This window comes from Rattus norvegicus, chromosome 6 (genome assembly GCF_021556685.1).
Source record: "Rattus norvegicus strain SHRSP/BbbUtx chromosome 6, alternate assembly SHRSP_T2T, whole genome shotgun sequence".
NCBI classification, from domain to species: Eukaryota; Metazoa; Chordata; class Mammalia; order Rodentia; family Muridae; genus Rattus; species Rattus norvegicus.
In genome coordinates this window covers 54,267,674-54,293,837 of record NC_141539.1, presented here as the reverse complement: position 1 = coordinate 54,293,837, position 26,164 = coordinate 54,267,674, and the positions used below count along the sequence as shown (strand labels likewise).

The 26,164-nt window shown below is 41.8% G+C and overlaps 1 protein-coding gene across 22 annotated transcripts in view; it reads right to left on the bottom strand.

The window, feature by feature from the left end:
* Positions 1 to 17,835, bottom strand: part of Slc26a3 (solute carrier family 26 member 3) — a 41,192-nt gene extending 23,357 nt beyond the window's left edge. Inside the window, exons 1-8 of one of the 22 annotated variants that reach the window (XM_087551977.1) lie at positions 17,581 to 17,697; positions 16,353 to 16,466; positions 6,838 to 6,896; positions 6,317 to 6,457; positions 5,669 to 5,808; positions 3,538 to 3,648; positions 2,988 to 3,154; positions 1,375 to 1,539 (exon numbers count right to left, since the gene is read on the bottom strand). In XM_087551977.1, coding sequence (XP_087408103.1) covers positions 1,375 to 1,539; positions 2,988 to 3,154; positions 3,538 to 3,648; positions 5,669 to 5,808; positions 6,317 to 6,457; positions 6,838 to 6,896; positions 16,353 to 16,397 — 828 coding nt within the window. In that variant the 5' untranslated portion in view covers positions 16,398 to 16,466; positions 17,581 to 17,697. 22 annotated transcript variants of the gene reach the window in all.
* Positions 17,836 to 26,164: the final 8,329 nt, after the last annotated feature.

Sequence of the window (26,164 nt, the reverse complement as noted above, 5' to 3'; positions counted from 1 at the left end):
AAAAAGACTGGCACATTGCCACAGCCTTTGTGTGCTCAACTGCTGTCAACCATGAGCCCTGAAACTGCGAGGGGTTGTCATGAGGTACAATGGGGGTAAATTAGCATAACCAAGATCACTGCTTTGGGGATGCGTCCGTCTTTATTTTTTATTTTCTAAAAAGACCTTTGGCTGGTATCAAATTTTGTTGGGTGTTTTTCATGGTTTTACAGCGGATCCCCCTCTGCTCCTCAGTCTCATTAACGTCTTGTTTTGCAGTGCTAGAGCCTGAACTAAAATCTAAGGTCTCACCCACACTAGGCAATAGCACTGTTTTTTATCTCATACGATTTGCCACTGTTCTGTCCAAGGAACCATTTCTGTTTTCTGAGTGTGTGTGTGTGTGTGTGTGTGTGTGTGTGTGTGTGTGTGTGTGTGTGTTTAAAGGACTCCTTTCATAAGACAGATTTCTTGCTTTGGGTCACATGGAAAATGCCTACACTGTGCAGAGTCTACCTCCTGAAGGAAGTTGGTTGTACACCCATAGGTCCAAGACAGCACAAGCAGATGCGAAGGGGGTTTCATGCATACCCCAGTTGTGGAATACTTTCGTGTGGGAGTGAGAGTGTTTGGAGCAGGTGCTGTCTCAGAACCCTGAAGACTGTCCCGAACAAAATGGAGTCACACATGCTAAATACTACACAACTGAGCTGCCAGTTTAAGGGAGCAGACTGTCTTCTTTCACCACAACACAAAGAGAGCACAGTCTCACAGCCTAAGAAGGTAGCTGTGTCTGCTTTGATCCATACTGGGATGGAGTTTGGGAAGGGAGAGTAGCTGGAAGTGACCTATCGCAAATCAACCAGGTTTCTGTTTTGTTCTATCTGATTCCCACCTTTTCAAGCTCATTAGTCTGCTATTTCTCAGTGGGGTTTGAGACCAAATAAGACCATTTTTTGAGGGTAACAGAGAGAGGTGTCAGTGTCCAAAGTTCTGGTTAATATCTCAAAACTAAAAAGTTTATCAAAAGGGACAAATTATGTTCAAAAACTGTTTCTGTATACATTTTAAACCTTTCTTCCATGCACAGTAACTTAATTTATGTTCAACTGTACTGGAGTGAAGACATGGAACAAGGAACTTCATATATTTGTGTGTGTGTGTGTGTGTGTGTGAGAGAGAGAGAGAGAGAGAGAGAGAGAGAGACAGAGACAGAGAGACAGAGACAGAGACAGACAGAGACAGAGACAGAGAGACAGAGACAGAAAAAGAGACAGAAAGAGAGTAGGCTGGCTTTGAACTTACAGAGATCCACCTGCCTCTGTCTCCCAAGTGCTGGAATTAAGGACCACCATGCCTGGCTTTCTGCATTTTTCAAACCTCAGGAATACTTACTTTGAATATAGAGAATGGGTCGCTGTGTGCTGGGACCGTCAGCTGTAGCATGAATTTCAGTTGAGAAACCAGAACGTGAATGGCAGCAGCCGTGGTGAAGCCGCTGATTAGGGACTCGGATAGGTATATCACCACAAAGCCTATCTGCAGAACCCCCAGGAGCAACTGGGGAGAGAAGGACAAAGCCTGTTAGTAGCGACCACGAACACAAGCAAGCCAAAGGCTTGCACCTGCCGTAGGACTTCAAAATGCAATGCTCAGTCGTCCGCCATGGCTGGAGAAGTATCAGATCCATCAAGCACCTTCTTCCTTCCTCTTAGTGGTTAGGTGCTGTATCTTTACAAGACTTACCACGAGCCCTTTAGAGTAAAATCTTGCCTAGCACCAGCCTTCATAAATTTGTTGTCCTGGCATGCATGGGTGAGTGCCCATTCATATCTCAAACGAGTCACTTAAGTTGCTTATGAAACATGTGACCTGGACTGGCTGTTGGTTCAGAGGGTTAAAGTACTTTCTGCTATGCCAAATGACCTGAATTTAATCTCTGGGGCCCACATGGTGGAAGGAGATAATCAAGTTCTCCTATGGACCCGCCTCCCCCCCCCACCTGTAAATACATAAATGTAAAAAGTAAATACATAACTGCATTCTGCATGTTAAAAGAGTGAGGTTTTAGCCAGGGAACAAAGGTGCTTACTGTCCCCACAGCATTACTGTTTACAGTGAGTGTGTCAAGTGGACTCTGCTTCTCTCAGACACTTGACAAAATTTCCACACTCAGAAGTGTGCAGGAAGCAAATGAACGCAAAGTTTGTGAATACACTGCACACACACGGCCGCAACACACTTGTGGCCTCATACAACTGACGTTTCCTTCCTTTTAGAAATGGTTTTAAGCTGTGATATCATTGGAACCTTAAGTAACATCTTGGAAACCCATAATGTTTTCACGGTCTATGATGGCGTTGGCCCTGAAGCTTGGGAATGAAGGTGCAGACTCACTGCAATGTTTTCCAGATTTCTTCCCAAGCCTTTTATATAGGTAGTTAAAAAGACAAAGCACCAATTTCCTCCCAACTAAATTATAGCAGTAACTGAGGCATTAGAAAGAAAAACTTCCAAAGTTAATATCTATATCTGTCTGTTTGTCTGTCTGTCTATCTATCTATCTATCTATCTATCTATCTATCTATCTATCAATCATTATGATTAAATATAGTACTGAGTCCAAGATAATTTTATTGAATTAAGCGTTTTATTCCTTACCATGTACACCTTTTAAAAAAGTATCCTCACCACTTTTATTTTTATGTAGATTGTGTTTATCTGTTTCTACCTAGATCATGTTTAGCCTGTGGTTGTGGTTAATGACTCAAATACTTGGCAAGTCTGGGAGGATGTGTGAGGAGTTAAGAGCGGGGCGGGGGGGAGAAAATAAGATCAAGATACATTATATAAAATTCTCAAAGAGTAAATAAGAAGATTATTTTAAAGTACTTCCTATGGTCCACACAATGGAGGCAGACAAACCAAAAATTGAGGAGGATTCACAGGAGGATGAAGAGACAGAAAGATAGTACCAGTCAAGACAAATTACACTAAGTGGGGCTCACCTGAATGATTCCAGAAAGAACAGTCACCGATGCGGCCACCATTACCTTCTCCTCTATCATTGAATCATTTTCTGCCGAGCTTGAGGACAATGCTGGAGAAGTATCGGAGCCCGAGGCCACTCTTGTAACTACAACTCCCACCATCATGCTCAGAACTGGAAACGGACCTAGTTAACCAAAGGTAAATGATGGTCAGGATGTGCCTCCCTACGCCTGAGTTGCGGCTCAATCACGAAATTGCATAAAACACACTACTGTGTACAACCAGCCCTACCCCTAATTCTTACAGGAAATTCAAACAGGAAATTTGGAAGTCTTCCAAATGATGCCCAATCTGGAATTTACAGTGGTTTTCTTTTTTCTTTCTTTCTTTTTTTTTTTTTTTTTTTTTGGTTCTTTTTTTCAGAGCTGGGGACCGAACCCAGGGCCTTGCGCTTCCTAGGCAAGCGCTGTACCACTGAGCTAAATCCCCAACCCCTACAGTGGTTTTCTAATACAATTTAGGAAGAGTGAGAAAAACCAGCCCGTATCAATACAGTGATTGACTTACCCACAGATATGTGTCTAGATGTGCCCAAGAAGAAGTAGGTGATAACTGGGAAAAAGGCTGCGTACAACCCATAGGCAGGAGGGATGTTGACCAGCAGAGCAAATGCTAAACCTGGAAAGACAACAGCCCAGTCATCAGGTTTCATCGGGTCCTCCTAGTATTTTAGATTTTAGGTTGGGTGTTTTGAAGTAAATCACCACAGTAACGCAAAATGTATTCCAAACTAACATTGTCAGAAGAACTCACGAGTATGAATCTGCAATCTTGGCTCAGGCAACAGTCTCTCAGAAAGGATGTGTGTAGCACAAGCAAGCAAAGAGTTGAGAATAAAAATGCTCGGGTGGACGTGTGGATCAATGAACGAGCATCTGCCTAACACATAGATGCTCTGTTTAATCACAGCACTGGAAAAAAACAAAAAGGATGCTATCCCCAAAGGATTAAGCTCAGCAACAGATCACTTGCATAGCATACAGGATGCCTTAGTCTGATTCCTCAGTATTGCAAAAGAAGAGTGTTTGGGGACCTAGCTGAGGCTGAATGGTAGTATATCTGCCATGGACTTACCCTGCTCTCCCCTAATCCCATTGAAGACTCAGGAAGTGACCATAACGAGTCTCCTTTTAGACTGGGCCTGGAGGCACATGCTTGTAATCTTAGCACTTGGGGCATAGAGGGAGGAAGAGCAGAAGTTTGAGGCTAACCTAGGCTACATGAGACTTTCTCTAGTTTCAAAAACAAGTGAAGGAACAATACAGAGAATGAAAAAAAGAAAGCTGTTGGCAAATATGTATCAGATAAAGGTTCAGTGTCAGAAACATATAAATAACCCTTGCAACTCTGTAATAAAAGACAGGACCTCCTAGCCCAGGGTGGCCTCAAACATGCTATACAGTCACACTTATGATACTCCTGCCTCCACCTCCTAGATGCTGGGATTACAGGCATGAACCACTACACCTGATTACTATTGTGCTGGCAATGGAACCCCGGGCTTTGAGCATGCTGGGCAATCACTCTACCAACTAAGCACATCTCAGCCCTTCTCCTCTATCACTGAATGTTCTACTGAGCTGGAGGACCTAAAATTTTAAAATTTTATCTCCAGCAAGGAGAACTAGGGATCTAGTTCAGTCATATAGTTCTTGATTGGTTTGGGTCAGGCCCTGGACTTGATCTCCAGCACCAAACAGAAAGCAAATGAAGTAAATGATGAAGGATTTGAAGACTTATTTTTCCAAAGGCATGCACAGGAGTAGCAAGCACAAGAAAAGAGAAGATACTTAGTAAACATCATTGGTTATTAAAGAGATACAAACCAAAGCCAGGATGTGATTCTGCTGCTTCTCACCCATCAGGATAGCAAAGATAAAAAGAGAGAGAGAGTAAGCAGGACGCCTTGGAAGATCTGAAGCCACATGTGCTGGTGGGAGGGTTGGAAGTGACACAGTTGTGCACCTCTACAAATGACTAAACCCTTCCACCACAGGACCAGCACTTAGACTCCTGGGGATAGATTCAGACCATTGAAACATCTTTTTCACAGAAAGAGTTGCATACAATGGGCACAAATGTTCACAGATCGTTCGTTCATCATCCCTCTGAGTAGAAATGACTCAAAGGTTCAACCAAGTGTGGTATAAACCATGCCACAGAATGCTGTCCTTGCTACTATATGAGTAAGCCATGGTGCTAAGAGGTAAAGAATCAGATGCAGAGTGCAACAGACAATTCCATCTGCACGAAATATCCAGAATAGGAAAAATCTGTAGATTTATGGTTAAGGTGATGAGTGGAGGAAGGAGTAGGAAGGGCCTACATCAAATAAAAAAGGCTTTGGTTTGTGCATTTGTGAAGAGAAGGTAGTGGTAAATATGTTAGAATTGGTGATCTTAGATGCACAACCTCTATGAATAACCCCCGGAGTTACACATATCAAAAAGGTTGGCTGGCGTATAATGTGTCGGTAGAATGCAAACCTAGTAGGTGTGAAGCCTTGCTCTAGCGCGTGCGTGCGCACACACACACACACACACACACACAAATCACGAGAGTGAATTTTATGATATGCAAATTATATCTTCAAAATAGAAGAAAAAGTAACAGAGGAGAAAAAGGAAGACAAAGTTACCTTGCAGCACAGCCACCAGCCCAGTGCTGATGCCAGAGACGATGTCACTGAGAAGCCATTCCTTTATCTTGTATGCTGGCAACCAAGATGCTATGGGGAACAAAGACAGGGCAATTTTCTTGGCCTTTTGTGAGGAGCAGCTGAAAACATTGAAAGCCACAAGGTCAGTGAATTAATATCGATTTTAAGTCCGGCTCCTGAGAGCAAGTAGAAAGTTGACAACGATGACATCATCTTAAAGACAAAAGTGGTGACTTCACTCCCACTCACAATCGCCTCTCTGCCCCTGCCAAAAGCTTTCTGGTCACTACCAAAGAAACTTTTCTCCTTTTAAAGGAAAATGCCAGCTTTTCTTCAGCTATAAAGAACTTGTGTGCCAGTCTGAGTTGAATTGTGCAGCATTTCGACTGGGAATTTGCCTGTCTCCATCTGTTAGTCTCTGACTTGGAAGCTGTGTTTCTGCCGCTTGCTGAGAGGGTGTGTTCCCTTGCCTTTCCACCTCAGACAGCGGGGTAAGAGGTTTGGAAAGCAAGGATGGCAGATTCCTGAAGCTATGGACTTGAGCCAGAGAGGAAAACTTGAAAGCTAGAAAATTTAGAAGAAACTGCGTCATTCCTTCCTCGTTCCAGTACTTCAGGAGTCTCTTACCTACAACACCCTTTGAGATGATCCAGGAATGTCTTGTGATGTCCGTATGTCTTCTTAAACTCCTCTCCGAAAGCCTTTGTGGAATACACCGGTCTGGCCACCACATACTGATTCCCTATGGCTTCGATCATTTTGCCTTCCCTGGTGACAGTGGCAAATGGGAAGACCTTTGAAACTATGTGGTGAGCGCTTCTTTCTGGCTGTTAGCAGGTTAAAATGCCTGAAACCAAACAGAGCTTGCTTCTTAAATAACTCAGATAATGTGATGCAATTTACAGATGAGTGAGCTCCGAACTGAATGTTACCACCTTTCGAGATCAAAAGAGGGCAGGATTAAGGGACCTGGGTCACTTTTTTTTTTTTTCCACAGCAATACCACTTTTCCCTTCAACAAGCAGACACAACTCCTTTGGGTTAACTAAACAACGATTTCTTGTTTTTGTTTTTATTTTTATTTTGGATACAGGGTCTCACTAAGTAGCCCTGGCTGGCTTGGAACTTGGTATGTAGACCAGGCTCACCTGGAACTCACAGAGATCCACCCATTTCTGACTTCCAAATGCTGAGTTAAAGTGTAGAGCTGAAAAGCAATAAATCAACTTGGTTTACTTACTAAACAGTTCTTGAGGGTTTATCACCAACTGTTTTTTTCTACAGATATTTCCAAAGATTTGCTACTGGAACAGTGGGGCAGATCGAAGCCTAATCATTTCCCTTTGACTCTAATCAAGTTTCTTCTAATCTATTCATCAGAGCTTTGTTTTTTAAAATAAGACCTCAAAATGGTTTTAATTTGTGAAAACCAAATATATTGTCCATTTATACTCCTGTGGTTCCTGGGAGTCAAAGGAAACTATATAGAGACAAAATATAACCTTGTTTACTTCGTGAATGACAAGTTTCTTTCCAAGGAAAGACTGTGGGTGGCTGACTTAGCCTGTTTGAGACTCTGTTATACATTGGGAGATGATATCCATGGCTGTGGACTGTGAGGACTGAGGATGTTCAAAAGTTTCAAAACTTCCACTAATGTATATGACGTGCTCCAGATGTTAACCAAATGGTGGTTATTATGTAACAGTTTACATTTTCTGAGGCTGGATTATAGCTCAGTACACTTGCATCTATGAGGCCATAGGATCAATCCTATGAACTATAGAATAAATAACTGTGTAGAACAATCAATCAAAGGTGAAATAATGGGGTTGGGGATTTGGCTCAGTGGTAGAGCGCTTGCCTAGCAAGTGCAAGGCCCTGGGTTCGGTCCCCAGCTCCGAAAAAAAAAGAAAAAAAAAGGTGAAATAATATAAAATAATATTTTCTATATAAGGTAACATTTCTCAACTTGTGGGTCATGACCCCTTTGGCAAACCTCTATCTCCAAAAACCATTTATATACAATTTATAACTAGAAATATCCAGAATAGAAAAATCTATAGACTTAAGGTGATGAGTGGTTGGGGGGTCAACACATGAGGAACTGTACTAAAGGGTTGCAGCACTAGGAAGGTTGAAAACCAGTGATATAAGGTATCTAGATTTTTCTAGTTCATGTCTCTATTTTGTTTCTTTTATAGAAGAGGATCAATTTATAAAGCCCTTTATATGCATTATTAGTTTAGTACTCACAGTTAAGGCATTAACTATTAGTATCCTCATCCTACAGATGAGAAAAAATAATCATGTACTAATACAATCTAAGTGTCTTTTCTTCATATAGCTAACCATGCCAAAAATGGGACCTCCATTATCAGACCTTTCTGTTTATTCTATGACATGCAATGTATTGTCCAATATGAACAAGACTGCAGAACATTCTGCTGGTCTTTCCCCTTCTAATCTTGGTTCTGCACACCCACCCAGGAGGCCCAGTTTTGGTCTCTGACTTAAATCACAGTGATTAACAATTATCTTATGCTAGATTGTATCGTGTCACATTGTGCTCTCTCCTACCACAGAGTCTATCCTGTATGTTTGTAACCTTCATGTTGTAACGGGAATAGAGACCGACTTCAATTCCTGGCCTCACAGGACCTCTCTTTGATCACCTACTCTCCTTTTCCCTGACAGTTTCCTAACATGTCTAACTTTCCCTGTGAATTAGCCTCTAAGAGTGCGTGCTTCTTCCTCCGCCTATTGAATCTTGAACATTACTGACATTTAGACTTCTTTCTGAATCTCCCTCTCAGCCTATTGTCCTTTGTCTTTGTCCCCTCTTTCACCTTCCCTTCTCACTTCCTACCTCACTGGCTGTATAGTACTTCACATCCAAGCTTGCTCTTCTGTCAGACTTGGCTTGCTCTTTCCCTAGATAGCATGGTATTTGTTTGAGTTTTGTCTCTTGGCCAGTTGCCCACACTGCAGCTGGGACATTAGCCCTTAAACTCAGTCAGTGACTTCTGGTGCCGTGAGTGTCTGGCAGAGCTGTCTAGAGTGAGGACTCCAAAGCAGTCAACCTTAGGATGAGGACTTGAGATGGTACTTCGGTTGTATGAGGCTATGAATGCACAGGAAGAATACTCCAGTTTGGCTGCTTTGCTCACATTTTCTACAGAGGTGTTCACAGACAATAAGTTTGCTTTTTCCCCCTATTTTCTTCTCTAAAAAACTTTTTTGACAGTGCATCTTTTATTCTTCTGCCATTTATATTTTTTTCTGCAAAACAGGATTTTATTTACTCATTCATTCATTCATTCATTCATTCATTCATTCATTCATTCAGATTTTGTCAGTGCCAACGATAGCAGGAATAACTTCTTGCCTAGCCCCTTCCTGAGGTTACCACAACTGGCTCTTGAATGCCCCGCCTACTTGCATCTAGCCCCGCCTGCTTGCAGCTAGCCCCGCCTGCTTGCAGCTAGATGGAGAACCTGACATCTGGCCATCTCTTGCTGCACAGTGTAGCCAGCTTCCTCCTCATACAGCACATGGTGGCAGGGGTGTGCACAGACACAAGACTCAAGGGAGTGTAAGAAAGTGTCTGGACCCATGAGAGTTTGAGAACCAGCTTCTTTCCCCACTGCTCTCCTGAAAGAACGCTGCTGTCTCACACCCAACAGGTAACAAACGCCATGAGCCCCGAGCCAATCACCCAGCTGCAGCCTGGCTGAGCAGCTGAGCAGGCTCCAGACAGTCCTGGGTGCGTGCCGTTCATCCTGCCTACGCTTGTTGGGAGCAAATGACTTTCGTTAAGAACTCAAGTGATTTCCAGAATGGTTGTACCAGTCTGCAATCCCACCAACAATGGAGGAGTGTTCCTCTTTCTCCACATTCTGGCCAGCATTTGCTGTCACCTGAGTTTTTGATCTTAACCATTCTCACTGGTGTGAGGTGAAATCTCAGGGTTGTTTTGATTTGCATTTCCCTTATGACTAAAGATGTTGAACATTTCTTTAGGTGTTTCTCAGCATTCGGCATTCCTCAGTTGTGAATTCTTTGTTTAGCTCTGAACCCCATTTTTTAATAGGGTTATTTGTCTCCCTGCAGTCTAACTTCTTGAGTTCTTTGTATATTTTGGATATAAGCCCTCTATCCGTTGTAGGATTGGTAAAGATCTTTTCCCAATTTGTTGGTTGCTGTTTTGTCCTAACAACAGTGTCCTTTGCCTTACAGAAGCTTTCAGTCTAGAGGTTCCTCAGAAAATTGGACATTGAACTACCTGAGGACCCAGCTATACCTCTCTTGGGCATATACCCAAAAGATGCCCCAACATATAACAAAGACACGTGCTCCACTATGTTCATAGCAGCCTTATTTATAATAGCCAGAAGCTGGAAAGAACCCAGATGCCCTTCAACAGAGGAATGGATACAGAAAATGTGGTACATCTACACAATGGAATATTACTCAGCTGTCAAAAACAATGACCATGAAATTCATAGGCAAATGGATGGAACTGGAAAATATCATCCTGAGTGAGGTAACCCAATCACAGAAAAATACACATGGTATGCACTCTGTGATAAGTGGATATTAGCCCAAATGTTCGAATTACCCTTGATGCACAGAATACGTGAAACTCAAGAAGGATGACCAAAATGTGAATGTTTCGCTCCTTCTTTAAAAGGGGAACAAGAATACCCTTAGGAGGGGAGAGGGAGGAAAAATTTAGAACAGAGGCAGAAGGAACACCTATTCAGAGCCTGCCCCACATGTGGCCCATACATATACAGCCACCAAACTAGATAAGATGGATGAAGCAAAGAAGTGCAGGCTGACAGGAAGTGGATGTAGATCTCTCCTGATAGACACAGCCAGAATACAGCAAATACATAGGCGAATGCCAGCAGCAATCCCCTGAATTGAGAATGGGACCCCCGTTGAAGGAATCTTAGAAAGGACTGAAAAAGCTTGAAGGGGCTTGAGACCCCATATGAACAACAATGCCAAGCAACCAGAGCTTCCAGGGACTAAGCCACTACCCAAAGACTATACGTGGACTGACCCTGGACTCCAACCTCATAGGAAGCAATGAATAGCCTAGTAAGAGCACCAGTGGAAGGGGAAGCCCTTGGTCCTGCCAAAGCTGGAGCCCCAGTGAACGTGATTGTTGGGGGGAGGGCGGCAATGGGGGGAGGATGGGGAGGGGAACACCCATAGAAAAAGGGAGGGGGAGGGGTTATGGGTATGTTGGCCTGCAAACCGGGAAGGGGAATAACAATTGAAATGTAAATAAGAAATACTCAAGTTAATAAAGATGAAAAAAAAAACTCAAGTGATTTTATTAATTTGTTTTTCACTCACACGGCTCATTTTTCTTTTACTTTCCCAATCTGTATACTTTAAAATTTAATTGGCCTTTCTGGTATCTATTGATTCGCAGAAACACATGTACATATATGTAGATTTACATGCCATGGTGCCAAATCACACACATTTATCATTCTCTGCTCTAAAAATATATTTATTTTTAGCAGAAATTTAATCCTAGAGTTAACTTCTGACATCCATTTCTCACCTGAGCTATTCTTACGTATTAGTAATGTTTTGACAACACCAGGAATTGACGTTATGCAGTCCTTACATCCCCTCTGAGTTCCACCTGATTATGACTCCTTCCATCTCTAGTCACCTGGGAGCCTCCACTGTGTCTGCCCCACTCTGCAGAGGGGCTCCTTTATGACTCTAACCTTTTCAACTCAGCCGTTATCTAGTTCTGGCTTCAGAGCTCTATCCCTTCTTCTGGGAAGCAACTCATTTGAACCAGAGTTCTACCAGCAATGCTGGCAACTGAGTCTAATTGAACCAGGAGGAAGGAGTTTTTCTTCTTATACTAGGGAACTCCCAGGGATAACATCTCTCAGAGCTCCTCAAACTAGGGAGGGGAGGAGGAGTCGTCTCTAAAAGGGTCCACTTTGCCAGGCATAAAGCACTGTTTCTCTCATGGATCTCAAAACACCCCTGTGCCAGTCAGCAGAGAACCAGAGGTAAGCCCGTTCTATGTCATGAATTAGTCTTTACGAAAGAGCATTACACAGTGTTTGGAGATGTGTAATTGGGAAGTGAGTAAGGGAAGAGGAGCAAGGAGGACACTCGCTCTAGTGAGTACCACCACCAGTGTGGACCCCAACCAGCGGCTAGACAGCGTTCATAATCACCGGAGCAAAAAGGCTCTTATTCTGGTCAGAGTGAAGCTGGATGGAATCAGGGAATGCTAATGTCAGCATCTGAGAGGCTGAGTGCTGATCACGAGGAGCTGGGAGGGAACAGAGGAAGGTTTAGCAGAGATGTTAGAAAAAGAAGTCGGAAGGGACCAGTCCGGAGTTGACAACACTTTCCCTGTAAAAGCCACAGTTCTCTTGGATTTCATTTGCTTTTGAAGCACAGCAGGACAATTAATCTATGCCATGGACACACAGCCAAGCTATTCCTTTGAAAGACATAAATGCATGACCACTATTATATAAAACATGGAAAATGTTTTTTCCCTGCCTTTCTGTGATGATTGCCTTGAAGGCCATTGGCATCCCACAGACACTCCCAAGACTGTTTAGAAGCCAGACTCATTTCATGCAAGCAGGGTTGTTAGTCAGGACTAGAGTAGAGGAAGAGAGGGTGTGGAGACAGTTTCTCCAGGCGTCCAAAACAAGACAACTAAAGGGCGTGCTTTGGGTTTTTTGTTTGTTTGTTTGTTTTGTTTTGTTTTCTGCTGTGGTCATTGTCTTAGTCAGTGACCTCTAGAGTCACAGAACTTATGGAATGTCTCTCTACATTGAGGGAGTCTATTGTGTTGATTTATAGTCTGTGTAGTCCAACTAACCCAACAATGGTCAGCTGTGAATGGGAAGTCCAAGAACCTAGTAGTTTCTCAGTCCTACAAGGCTAGTTGTTCCAGCTGCTCTTCTGTAGAAGCAGTTCCAACAGATGTGCTGGCAAGTCAGTGAAGAAGAGCGAATCTTCCTTCTTCCAGTGTCCTTATGTAGGCCTCCAGCAGATGGCATGGTCCAGTTTAAAGGTGTGTACCACGACTAGATCTGGGACTTCCTTTGTCCCAGGCTGACTTTGAACTCAGAGGTCTCCTTGCCTCAGCCTCAAGGATTAAAGCTTGTACTACTTTGCCTGGGCCTTAGCTTTTCATGGCTACTATGCCAAGATCCAGGTTAGAAACTTATGTACTCCTGTCTCAAGTCTGGATCACAGGTGAGCCCTCCAATTCTGGATTGTAGTCAAGTTGACAACCAGGGATAGCCATTACAGTCATGTTTATGTGACTAACTCACATATCTCAGTTCAGTGTTCATAGTGGTTAGAGCGTGTGTAATATATGTCTTCCATTGTTAGTTTAATAGGCCTGTTTATATATTGTGGTCTTCAGACATCTTTGTGAAGCTCAGCTCTGTTTTAGCTTAATTTTAGTTTAGACTCTGAGCTGTCTGTTTTTTCCATCAACTCCATCATTATATTCTCCACATAATGCAGGACAAGAGGAGTCAAGTCTAATTTAGGAAGTACACAGAAAAGAGTGAAACTCGTGCCAGTCGTGTGGTACACACTACTAATGCTATCACTTTGGCGGTATAGGAAAGAGATCAGGAGTTGAGGCCAGCTTGTCTCAAACAGCACAGAGTGAGAATTTGTCAGGTAAGCATGCCTGGCTTCGTGTCTTTGCTGTTGGTGAGCTGGGTTTGCTATGATCCAGGCCTTGGTTTGCTTAATTTTAGAAATAAGAAGCTATTGATCTTTCTGATAGGGCTGTTCTCTGAAACTGGCTAAAGCACAGAGACTTATAAGCCTTGATTTCTTACATAACAGCTCCAAGACTGAGTTTCCTATAGACAACAGACCCAAACTGCAACTGTGTCTATGCAACAAAACTAAGACCTATTGAATACATAGTGTGGTGGCTTGAAAGAAAATCCTTCCCCAACCCCAACACACACACACACACACACACACACACACACACACACACACACACACACACACACACTCATAAGAGGCTCAAAGGGAATAGCACTGTTAGGAGGTGTGGCCTTGTTGGAAGAGGTGCGGCATTGTTAGGGGCTGGGGGTGGGATTTGAACTTTTAGAAGCTCAAGCCAGGCCCAGTGTCTCTGTGTCTTCCTGCTGCCTGCTGACCCAGACGTCAAATTCTCAACTCCTTCTTCAGCACCAAGTCTGCCTGTGTGCCACCATAACCATAATGGACTGACCCGTAAGTCACCACCAATGACATGACTTGCTGTAGTCATGGCGTCTCAAGACACACAGTAATGCTATCAACTTTCCTATGACTCTCAGGTTTCTCTCAGCTTATCTCCAAAAACGTAGCCATTTGCCACTCTTACCGAGGTTTGAACCCTGTTTTTGAGGAATCTACCAATCTCAACTTCTTAGCATGGCCTGGGAGACCCTTAATATTTGGGCTCTTACTTTCCATACAAACTATTTTCTCCTGCTTTGTCACAAGTACAGTAGTAAGTTCCTAAAACACCGTGGAATTTAGCACCCTACGTCTTTATCCGCATTGTTCTCTTTATTTGTGGTATTTTCCAACACCCACTAAATTCCTATTCATCCTTAAAAATATTCAGCTGGCCCCACTATTAATTCCTTTCTTCATTCCTTCAACAGGCATTGATTGACCTGTATAGTCTGTTAGGAACTCAGTAATGTATGATTTTAAAAAAATGTTTAAAGCTTTCTGGACTCTCTCAGCTGGAGTTAGCCATTTCCTTCTTGAAAGCTCACTAGACATAGTTCTACTCGGCATCACAGTGCATTACCATTATTTGTGTCTGGTTTCTCCCCAATAAGACTGAGTTTCCTAAGAGCAAAGTTCAAATCTTAGGGGTTTTTTTTTCTGTCTTGTTTTGTTTTCCTTTTGCAAAAGTCCTGTAATGTAGTAAGAATGCAAGAAGATTGTTTTTGAAATGAAGTAAAACATGAACAAAATATTTTGCACACACGATGTAGCCCGAACACTCAACTTCCCATATATAAAATGTTTGGGACAGTTAATACATTGGAAGGATGATTGTGAATAAGGGTAGGGGCTGAGGAACATTTCATGCAGACCTGTGTCATGAGTTAGACCTCAGAAACATCACCCCGTTCCTTGCAAGGGATGATGGGAAAGAAGCATGGACTCAGCAGAGAGGACTAGTAAGGATTTGGGATGGGAGTGGGGTTCTCACACTGTTGCTGGGAATGTAGATTGAATTGATACAGCAATTATGGAAATCAGTATTGAGGTTTTTTTTTAAACAACTAAACATAGAGCTAGCATATCATCTATCTAAACCACTCCTAGGTTTATACATTAATGAATCTAAGTCAGCACACAACAAAAACACCTGCACACCTATGTTTATTACAGTGCCATTTCGATAGCCAAGTTAAGTACCAGTCTAGGTGTCCAACAGTAGATGAACAGATAATGACAGTGGGACAGATAATGCAAGCTTGAGCTTTATCCAGCCATAAGGAAGAAGAAAATGATGCAGTTTGCAGGAAAATGATCGACACCAGAGGTCATCAGCCAACTAAGGCAGACTCAGAAGGACCGCTCTGCCTGCATTTGTGCTGCCTTAAATGAAAGTGGAGGGGGCTGTGTGGGAAGAAGGAGGGGAGTAGTGGGAGGTGGGCAACAGCGTGATGGGGGCGAGTGTGAGAGAAATGCATGGTATACATGTATGACGATGTCATGATAAAGGCCATGAATGCTGTACAATGCATATGTGCCTGACAGCAGGTGGGCAGAAAGATCACACAACTGCAGAGCAGATTTGGCTGGTCAGAAGGAGGACTCATCAGAGACACACTGAGAGATGCTCTAACAAGCGTCAGACTAGTAGGTTCAGAGGTCAGCAAAGAAAACTCCTAGCCATTCCCATAAGGCCTTGTGGTTTCCTGAGCACTTCTATTTCCTACATGCAGACAAGGTGGGTATCATTACTGCCAATTCACATGTACAAACGGAGAGACAATAAATGGCTTTCCTGAATCTTCTATCAAGTGACAGAGCCAGGGACAAAAGAAGCCAGGTTTCATGATGATGACAGACTCACGGTGCTGCATGTTTTCTTCGTGTGTTAATGTGGGAGCATGCCAAACCGTGCTCTGGAGACAGAAGACACAAGCCAAGGGGCTCCAGGAGAGCACCCCTGTACTTGAGTGGAGAGCCCCTGCTCTCACTGTCACACACACAAAATTGAATCAGGATAGCCTGAGACTCCACCTGGTTTGTTCCAGTCTTTAGACCCTAGCAGAATGAAGCCAAGACGGGAGGAAGCTCTCCTTTTTCTCTCTCGAGAAACACGACCTTTATTGTGGAGAAATGCTAGACTGCGTTGTTACTAATTCATTCTAGTAACTTGAAAATGTCCATTATTGCCAAACCTGGTGGCACATGTCTTTCTTTAATCAGCAGCACTTGGGAGGCAGAGGCAGGCAGATGTCTCTGTGAATTCCAGACCAACCTGGTCTACAGAGTGAGTTCCAGGACATCCAGGGCTACATAGTGAGACCCTGTCTCAACAACACAACAACAACCGAAACAACAAAATAAACATTATTAATCGGTATGTGGTGCTTACTCCTGTAATCCCAGCACTCACTTCCTGGGGAAGGATGGTGGCCATGAACTTGTGGCCAGCTTAGGCTGTATCATGAGTTCCAGGCCATCCTGGGCTGCGAGGAAGAGCTTGTCTCTAACAAAACAAAACAAAACAAACAAACAAAACAAACAAAAGAAAAAACCAGATGATCATGACAACAACCCAGTCCCATTCATGAACTGTTTTCTGTGGTGGAATAACAAGCTATTTAATAAGTGTTTATGGGTTCGTCCCCTACACTACTTCTCCAGATGACTAATCTACTTTGGAAAAAACACAGTTATTTAGTCTAATGATCTAATAGATTGATTATTTATACATTTAAAAACATTATAAAGCTGGGCACAGTGGCTCATGCCTGCAATCCCAACACCCAGAAAGTTAAAGCAGGACGGTATCTGTGAATTCAAGACCAGCCCAGTAAGTTTGAGATCAGTCTGGGTTACATGGTGAGACCCTATCGCAAACAAACCAGTCAGCCAACAGGAACATTGTAAATAAAATTTTCTGGCACTTAAAAAAAAATAAAATTAAGTCTAGTTAACATGGATCAGTGATAGTGCAGGTATCCTGGGTACGACAAGGGTAGCATAGGTACCCTGTGCGATCTTATATTAATGGTGGCATCAGGTACTTAACTGCTGTCAGTGGCTGTCTCTCCCACCCACCCCCACCCCATCTGTCTCCTGTAACTCTCTATGCTTGTGGCTGTTGCTTTTTCTCCTTTTCTCCTTTCCTGTTGGACTTTGTCGGCTGTCTGGAAGATAAAGCCCTCATGTCTGGGACAGGTGGCCTCTCTAAATCCCTTCACACAGGTGAGTCCACCTGCTGCTGACACCTTTTCCTAGAAGCTCACTGTGTTTGCTAACCTTTCAGAGCAGATAATCTACCTGGAACCCATTTTAGGTGGAGAATTAGGGGAATTATTTGAACAATTAAGGTAAAGCCCATTCCTATCTTTCAAAAGCCTATTTAAGTCTTAACAATGCACACAACCATTTACTTGATAACTTAAAGCTCCTCAAATACTGAATTTACATTGCAAGAGTTCCAGACACATGTTTAGCCCATTAGTGAAATCACAAAATATTCATGCTTATAAATCAAGATTATAGCAATAACTTCTAAATAAGCCATGGTAAGCAAAAATAATTTTGATACATAGCAAATCAGTTTGAATACAATGATTGTTAAATTTACTTCCTACCTGGATATACTTCAGTGTGGACCTTCAGCAACAGTGGGGAGTTTTTGAGATAAAGAAGTCCTGTTCTGGGAGACAGTATAGACCCATCTGCTTGGGTCTATAGATTCTGCGTGCATCCATATGTATTGCGGATGTCCTTATATAGGTTATGTAAAGTGGTGGGCAAATTACCTTTCTGTCAGCTTTAATAACTAACTTTCATTAACTTTTACAACAATGGAAAGACTCCAGTATGGTCTTGACCTTTGAGTCTCTGATCAGCAGAAGTGATGATGACTATAGCTTCTTCAACTTCCTGTTGAGATTGAACCACCCACCTCACCTGTGCGTGTGTGTGTGTGTGTGTGTGTGTGTGTGTGTGTGTGTGGTGTGGCAGAGAGATTTCATTGGTTTGCAGAGATTTGCACAACTGTGTTTTAAAAAAAAAATCTTCACGAATGTTATCTCTCTGACTTTTCACCTACCAGCTTAGATGGGAGTTCAGAGGTGTTGTTTCTTGGCTGGATGACTCCGCAGAACTTAGTAGCTGCAAAAGACTTGTGTACAAGTTAACTCCTGGTACGATAAAGGATAGGAACGCGCTCTCAACTCCAGGTAACAGTCTGACTTCTGGGTTCACCTCATCCCCTCCACCCCACCCCCAAGACTAAGAGCAGTAATCCCAATGTTTTTTAAAGTCAATAAATATTTCGGCTCTCTTCTTGTTTAACCTCTTACTTAGCCTTTGACCTTGCTGCTGCACTCTTCCCAGTCTCCTCTTGTTAAAGGGTTCACATGTATTTCTATCCGACTTCATTTCCACCTTACATTGCCAGCTACCCTGTTCCTTCTTCACCACTCCCAAGGTTCTGCCCTGGGCTCTGTTTTCTTCTGCTCCCTTTTCCATAAATAAAGCTTCATGGTCCCCAGTGGTCCTCAGATTTCTAACTCCAGCCAGACTTGCTCAGGATCTCTGCAGGACCACTCAGATGGCATCTAGTGGTCCCCCAAGTCTGAGCCTTTGATTTTCCCTCTCAAATCTGCTTCAACTATTTTCCATTTCAGAAAAATCACTCCCTCTGCTCATGTCAGAAACTCTGGGACCATTTCTTTTTGCAGACTGTCTCTCCACCTCTGACCTGCTCAAAACAAAGCCACCATTTCACCCTCATCACCACCTAAGCTGTCAACATGTTTTTTTTGTTTTTGTTTTTGTTTTTTTCTCGGAGCTGGGGACCGAACCCAGTGTCTTGTGCTTGCTAGGCAAGCGCTCTACCACTGAGCTAAATCCCCAACCCCTATCAACATGTTTTGCAAGAGCCCCTTTCTGCCTCTCCTGATTACTTTTTTAGCCCTCCCTCTCTCTTTCCTAACCATCTAATAGTCAGAATGAGCTTCTCATACTAGCCTCTTAATGGAGCTAATGATCATATTGAGGGTTACAGACCTTCAAAGTCAGGGTTGGATGGCTCGGCAGTTAAGAGCACTTGTTCTTCAGAAGGTCTTGACTTCAATTCCCATCACTGCAACCATCTATAACAGGATCTGATGCCCTCTTCTGATGTGTCTGAAGTGTACTCATATAAATAAATAAACCTTAAAAAACAAAGACCTCCAAAGTCTTGCACAGTATCCTGCTCAGGTCCCCACCTCACCAGGATCTCTTCCACATTGCCACAGTGGCCTCCACTAGTCCCCTGAATTTGCAGCTCCCTTTCTGACACCACTCCTTCCTTTCTGTCTGCCTCGTTGTCTGACTTTCCACTTCTTCAGAGAGAACCTGTTTGCCTTCTGGATTTTAACAAGGCCTTGATGGCTTTCTCTTCTAGTCTCTTTAAAAAAAGAAAAGCATTGTAACTTATATATCCATACTTATATATTTGTATGAAGTCGGACTCCATCAGAATGACAGCCTGAAGCATCGAAGCGTCTTGACCTTTATTTTGGGAACTGCTGCATCTCCAGCACCCATGACAACTGGCTTGCAGAATAACCGATGGCTAATGAATGAATCTGATATGCACAGGTCTAAAAGAATAGGTTGCTGAAGTTTCTATAAGTTAATCTAACCCATGTTTAAAATCTCATGTCTCATACATGTACTTATCAAGAAACTGAATTAGCTACAATATCATTTATCCCTTTATTTTACTTCATTTTACCTTTGAGATCAAGTCTCACTGTGTAACTCTGATTTGCCTAGACCTGGCTCTGTAGACCAGGCTAGCTTCAACTTCACAAACGCCAGCCCAGGCTACTGTACCCGGCAGACCTCTCAATCAACATAGATGGAGAAACCAAAATATTCCAGGACACACTGCATTGTGTGTGATTCTTGTGAGGATTGGATGAGATACAACACATGTTTTAATTCATATTCCAGTTACAAACGAGTCTATTGAGATTTGATGTAAGTCTCGGAGTCAGTCAGAGTCAGATGACTTAGCTCTGTCATTTCTTTAACAATGATATAAAACCACTTTTGGTTACGTTAACAAATGTATGCCTCATTTGTTTAAAGCAGTGTGCCTTAATCTAATGCATATTTAGGTTTGGGTGCAGAAAGAACTGGAAAATGTTTTACCTAAAAATAGAATTTCAGAACTATCCAACTGAAATGATTGATTTTAGAACAAATCACAGAGTTTGTGGCTGGTGAATGCGAACTGAGCAAAGATAAGCAAATAGCATTTTTATTTACTTGTGATGACCAACTAGAGAGTTTAATAGAAAGATTCTATTGAGACTTGTAACAAAAGCTACAAAGATCCGTGCGGCTAAGCCTTAGCTGTAGACACAAATCTATGGAGGAAATTACAGACTATCTTTAAGGTTAAACAAATTTGAGGAAAACTATAAAGCTGTGTATTTTCATGGAGGTGAAGGCTCAATATCATAAAACTGTTTATTTAAATTAGAAGCTGTTGTAATAGTAATCATTATTATTACTGTAATATTAATATTATTGAAATAATATAATAATAGTAATATAATAATAATAATCTTTTTAAAACCTACAAACTGGATAAACAGCTCTAAAACTTATATGGTAACACAAAAGGCCAAGAGCAGCCAAGACAAGTTTCAAGTAGAAAAAAAAATTGAGAGACTTAATTTGCAGGTTATTCATTTTTTAAAATATTTATTTATTTATTATATAAGCACACTGTAGCTGTTTTCAAACACACCAGAAGAGGGCATCAGATCTCATTACAGATGGTTGTGAGCCACCATGTGGTTGCTGAGATTTGAACTCTGGAAGAGCAGTCAGTGCTCTTATCCACTGAGCCATCTCTCCAGCCCATGTTACTCTTTTTTTATTGCTAACTGATGGTAGGAGGGGGCTTAGCCTACTGCGGGTGCTGTTGTCTCTGGGAAGGCAGTTGTGGGCTTGTAAGAAAAGTAGCTGGTCTTGAGCCCAGAGGCAGAGCAGTAAGGAAGATTTCTCCATGGGCTCTGCCTCAGTTCAGGCCTCCAGGCTCCTGCTCTAAGCTAAAATATTGCCCTTCCCAAATCAAAAGTAGAATAAAGTACATTTAAAAAATAATATTAAAAATCTGTAATAATCAGTGCTGTATTTGTTATATGGAAGATAATGAAGCTAATGGGAGCTGACTGGAAGTCTTAGAAACACACATTGAAACTGTTTACGATAGAGGTTATGTGATTGTAAACAAAGGTATACATTGAAACTGTTACCATAGAGGTTATATGATTGTAAACAAAGGTTCTGAGACAATGTTTATCCACATGGAAAAAGTCCAGGTTAGGTCTCCTGCTACTCAGGAATTAGAGGCTTGAGGATGGTGGGTTTGAAGCCCACCAGAGCTATATAGCATGACCCTGTGCTGAAATTGTTTTTCTTTTTAGATCTCAATTTTGCATCATACCTACAAAAATTAAGATAACTGAAAATCCAAATATAAAAAGTAGAAAAATTAACCTTTAGAGGGGGAAATAATATACCATTATAATCTCAATCTAAAAGTATTTTTAAAGCAACTTAGAAAAATATGCATAGTTCTCTCTTTTTATTTTATTTTTTGTTTTTTTTGAGACAGTTTCTTTCTTTCTTTCTTTCTCTCTTTCTTTCTCCCTTTCTTTCTTTCTTCTTTGCTTTTACAGACAGGGTTTCTCTGAATATTCATGGCTACCCTGGAACTTGCTCTGGGAACCAGGCTGACCTTGAACTGAAAGATCCACTGGCCTCTGCCTCCTGGATTATGGGATTAAAGGTGTGAGCCACCACCACCCAGCTAAAATATGAATATCTTAAAGGAAAAAATGACTAAATACAACATCATTAAGATTTAATCATGAAAGACAGTATAGTAAAAGTAAAGAGAGGTCCCAGACCTGAGAAGCAATTGACTCTACTTGAATCTTTAAATTTTTTATTCTTCTTCTTATTATTATTCTTATTATATCATTATTATTATTATTTTATATATGTGAGGGTAATTGTCTGCATATGTCTATGCACCACATGTGTGCTTGGTGCCTACTGAGCCCAAAAGAGAATGGAAGATCCCCTGTCACTGAAATTACAGATAGTTATGAGCTACCATGTGGGCTCTAGGCATCAAATGCAGGTTCCATGCAAGAGTAACAGGTGCTCTTAAACACTGAGCCCTCTCTGCAGCTCTTCCAACTGAATCTTAAAAAGGATTTCTACCAATAGAGAAGAAGAAGCCTTCAAAGTCAGTAAGACAAAAGGCAGAACTCACAGAAACTACAGAATGCCAGTGAACATGTAAGAGCACTCTCGGTTGTTCTGAAAACCAAGGAAATAAAAATTAAAACCACAATGGAAACCATTTTATACCCAGCAGCAATGACAGTGGAGCTTTGTCTGTATTTAAGTAGGGCATGTAGAAAAAGAAAAGCCACAATTTCTAATACACAATTTGCTTACGGGGCCTTTAAATAGATGCTTGCAAATCTTTGAAGAGTTCTTAAACTTAATATTTGTTTTGTGGTATATTTGCTTTTGCTGGTCAGACACTGTGAGCAAAATGCTTGTCTAGGGTGTATCTCCAACCAGAACACGTGCATAGAGGTCCTACTTTCAAGTCCTCAAGACCAAATAAAATAGCAAAGCAAACAAAATCAAAACCAAAACCCAAATGGCTGACACCGTTGCCATGGGTGTGAAGTTATAACAGTTCTCTCGCTGCTGTGTGAACATAAACACAGCCATCATTCCCAGAACAGTTCCAAACGTCTTCTCAGGCTGAAGATTTGCATCTCTAAGACTTAGGGAACTCCATTTTCAAGTGTATATTCTTCCCACTACATGTGTTTCAGAGTGTACATAGCCATAATAGCAGAAGAGCAACAAAGGAAATAACCTAGACATCATAAATCGTACAAGGAACAAAGAAACCATGCTTCTAAGAAAAAGAACAAAACAAAGCACTTTGTTCCTAAGATGGCATTCTGTAAAATGATTGTTGGGGACTGCTGGGGATGGGGAAGTGATATTGTTGATTCATAGATACAAACTTCACGTTGTCAAATGAGTATGTCTTGAGGCTCTAACATACAGTATTACAGTTAGTATTAATAATAACATACTTAAAATTTGGCAAGACAGTAGTAGATCTTGAATATTCTCTCTCTCTCTCTCTCTCTCTCTCTCTCACACACACACACACACACACACACACACACACTATATTAACAATAACCTAAAGACAGTAGTAGATCTTGAATATTCTCTCTCTCTCTCTCTCTCTCTCTCTCTCTCTCTCTCTCTCTCTCTCTCTCACACACACACACACACACACACACACACACACACACACATGGGGTTGGGGGAGGGCAGGGGGACAGAGACAGAGAGAAACAGACAGAGACATGGCAGAGGACTAGGGAAGCCGGACACTGGGATACATGCCTGTCATACCAGCACGTGGGAGGCTTAGGCAGGAGGATTGAGAATTCAAGGAGACCAATCTGCGCTACATAATAAGAAACTTTCAGAGAGACAGAAACAGAGGGGGCATAGCAAATAAAAAGAAGCTTATGATTCATAGGTATGTAACAAATGTATATGAATAATGAGAATATAAAAAGAAACAGGATGTGATTATTATTATGGGGATTAATAGGACAGGAAGCAGGCTTTCTTCTTCCGAACAAGGACTACCTGAAGTCCTGCAAGGTTTCCAGCATGTTTTTCAGGGATGTGTTTCTGTCTAGAACAAGATGTAACTTACAAGCAGTAAAACATGCCGGTTTTGAATATACATTTTATTTGTCTTTAACAAACAAATGATCATACCCACACTCATTAATTTTTAATTGATTCTATGGCAAGTGGCTGAACACTGGATCTGAAACAACACAGATTTATAACCTACTGAAGATCTGTTTAAAAGAGTTGAGGCGTGCATTAATTTTCTAGACCTACAAGTACAAAGTACTATGAACACATCTGTAAACCTAACAACAACAAAAAGATATTTCCCCTTACTTCTAGAGCCATGTTGCAGTGAGACCTTGGCCAGGATACTCCCCTGCCTTCTCCTACCTTCCACTGATGGCTTTCATCTCTTGTACCTTTGTCTGGAAGCATCACGGCGGCCTCGGCCTGTCTTCATCATATGTCCTTCTCGCTGTGTCTCTCCATGTTTTCCCTCTATAAGAAAGGCATTAGTCACTTTGAATCAAAATCCCATTCTACTCTGATAGGAGTTTGTCTTGATTACGTCTGCAATGGACCCATTTCCAAACAAGGGCTACCTGAAGTCCTGCAAGGTTCCCAGCATCTTTTTCAGAGATGCATTTCAATCCACAACAGGATGGAACTCACAAGTAGTAAATCATGCTGCTTTGGGGTACACAATTAAATGGGCCTTAACAGATGACCATACCCACACGAGTTAGTTTTTAATTGATCCTATGGCAAATGACTGCACATTTGATCTGAAACAACACAGATTTATAACCTCATATTTCTATAGGTCAGAAGTCTTCCATGAGTCCTACTAGACTAGTGTCAGTGTCCCACAAGGCCATGTTCCTTGCTGGAGTCTAGAGGAGACTCTCATCTTGTCTTTTCTGATCTAAAAGTCACTTGCTTTCCTTGGCTCATGACTTTTCCATTTTCAAAGCTGGCAGCATTGAGGTCTCTCTGCTCTCTTCTGATGTCAATTTCTTCTGCCTGTAGTTCTAGCAATCTCTCTCTCTCTCTCTCTCTCTCTCTCTCTCTCTCTCTCTCTCTCTCTCAGATAATTTCCCAATCTTGAGTTTTTACCCTTAATCACATCCAAAAAGTTCTTCTTGCCATTTAAAGTATAACATTCCCAGGTTTGGGCCTTAGCACACGGTCAATTTCAGAAGTCATTATTCTGCCAAGCACCTTGGGGACAATCCACCCCATCAAGGTGGAGAACATTTCCATCCCACCAGGGAACCAGATCATGTCCTCTCCCAGCCAATCCCAGTTAACTCCCAGAAGTTACATAAGTTGCATAACCAAGATTGGAATCCATTCTGATTTCCTCATGAGTTTGATGAGTTTGACTCATTCTTGATCTTCACATAAACGGGAGATACAGCATGTTCTCTTGTGTTATCTTGTTTTGGTCACACAGCTTAATATTTTTGTAGTTCATCTATATAATTGCCCACTTCTTTTTATTGTTGTGAAGTATTCCGTTGTATAAACGTGATGCGTTTTGCTCATAATTCTCTTGCTGATGAGTCTGTGGACTGTTCCTAGCTTGAGACGCGAGAAACATTTTTATACAATGTTTTGTGAACAAGTGTTTAATTCCTCTGAAGTACTGTAAATTTTTCTAGGCTAGGAGACAGAAATATGTGTAACTGTGTAACACTGTGGAGTAGTTTTGGAAAAGTAAGTTATTGATTATGATTCTCATCATTATTGCTGGAAAATCTCACCTGTTCCTTAACTTGTTAGCAGTTGGTAGTATCCGTTTTCAGTTTGGGCCATTATGATGTATGTTTGTTTCTTTAAAAAAGAAACAAATAATTTGAAACCACCTTAAACTAATAACAGTTCATCTTTACTGGTGATTTCCCCAAATATCTTATAGTAAATATTCTCTCCTGTCAAATTTTATCCTTGGAATTGCATGATACCTTGAATAGTCCTCTTGGCTTCCTACCATTCTCTTTCTTGAAGATAGTGTGTGTGTGTGTGTGTGTGTGTGTTTGTCTGGTATGTATGTGTGTGTGTTTGTCTGGTGTGTGTGTGTGTGTGTGTTTGTTTGTTTGTCTGGTGTGTGTGTGTGTGTGTGTGTGTTTGTCTGGTATGTATGTGTGTGTGTTTGTCTGGTGTGTGTGTGTGTGTGTGTGTGTGTTTGTCTGGTATGTATGTGTATGAGTGTTTGTCTGGTGTGTGTGTGTGTGTGTGTGTGTGTCTGGTATGTATGTGTGTGTGTTTGTCTGGTGTGTGTGTGTGTGTGTGTGTGTGTTTGTTTGTCTGGTATGTATGTGTGTGAGTGTTTGTCTGGTGTGTGTGTGTGTGTGTGTGTGTGTGTGTGTTTGTTTGTCTGGTATGTGTGTGTGTGTGTGTGTTTGTCTGGTATGTATGTATGTGTGTTTGTCTGGTATGTGTGTGTGTGTGTTTGTC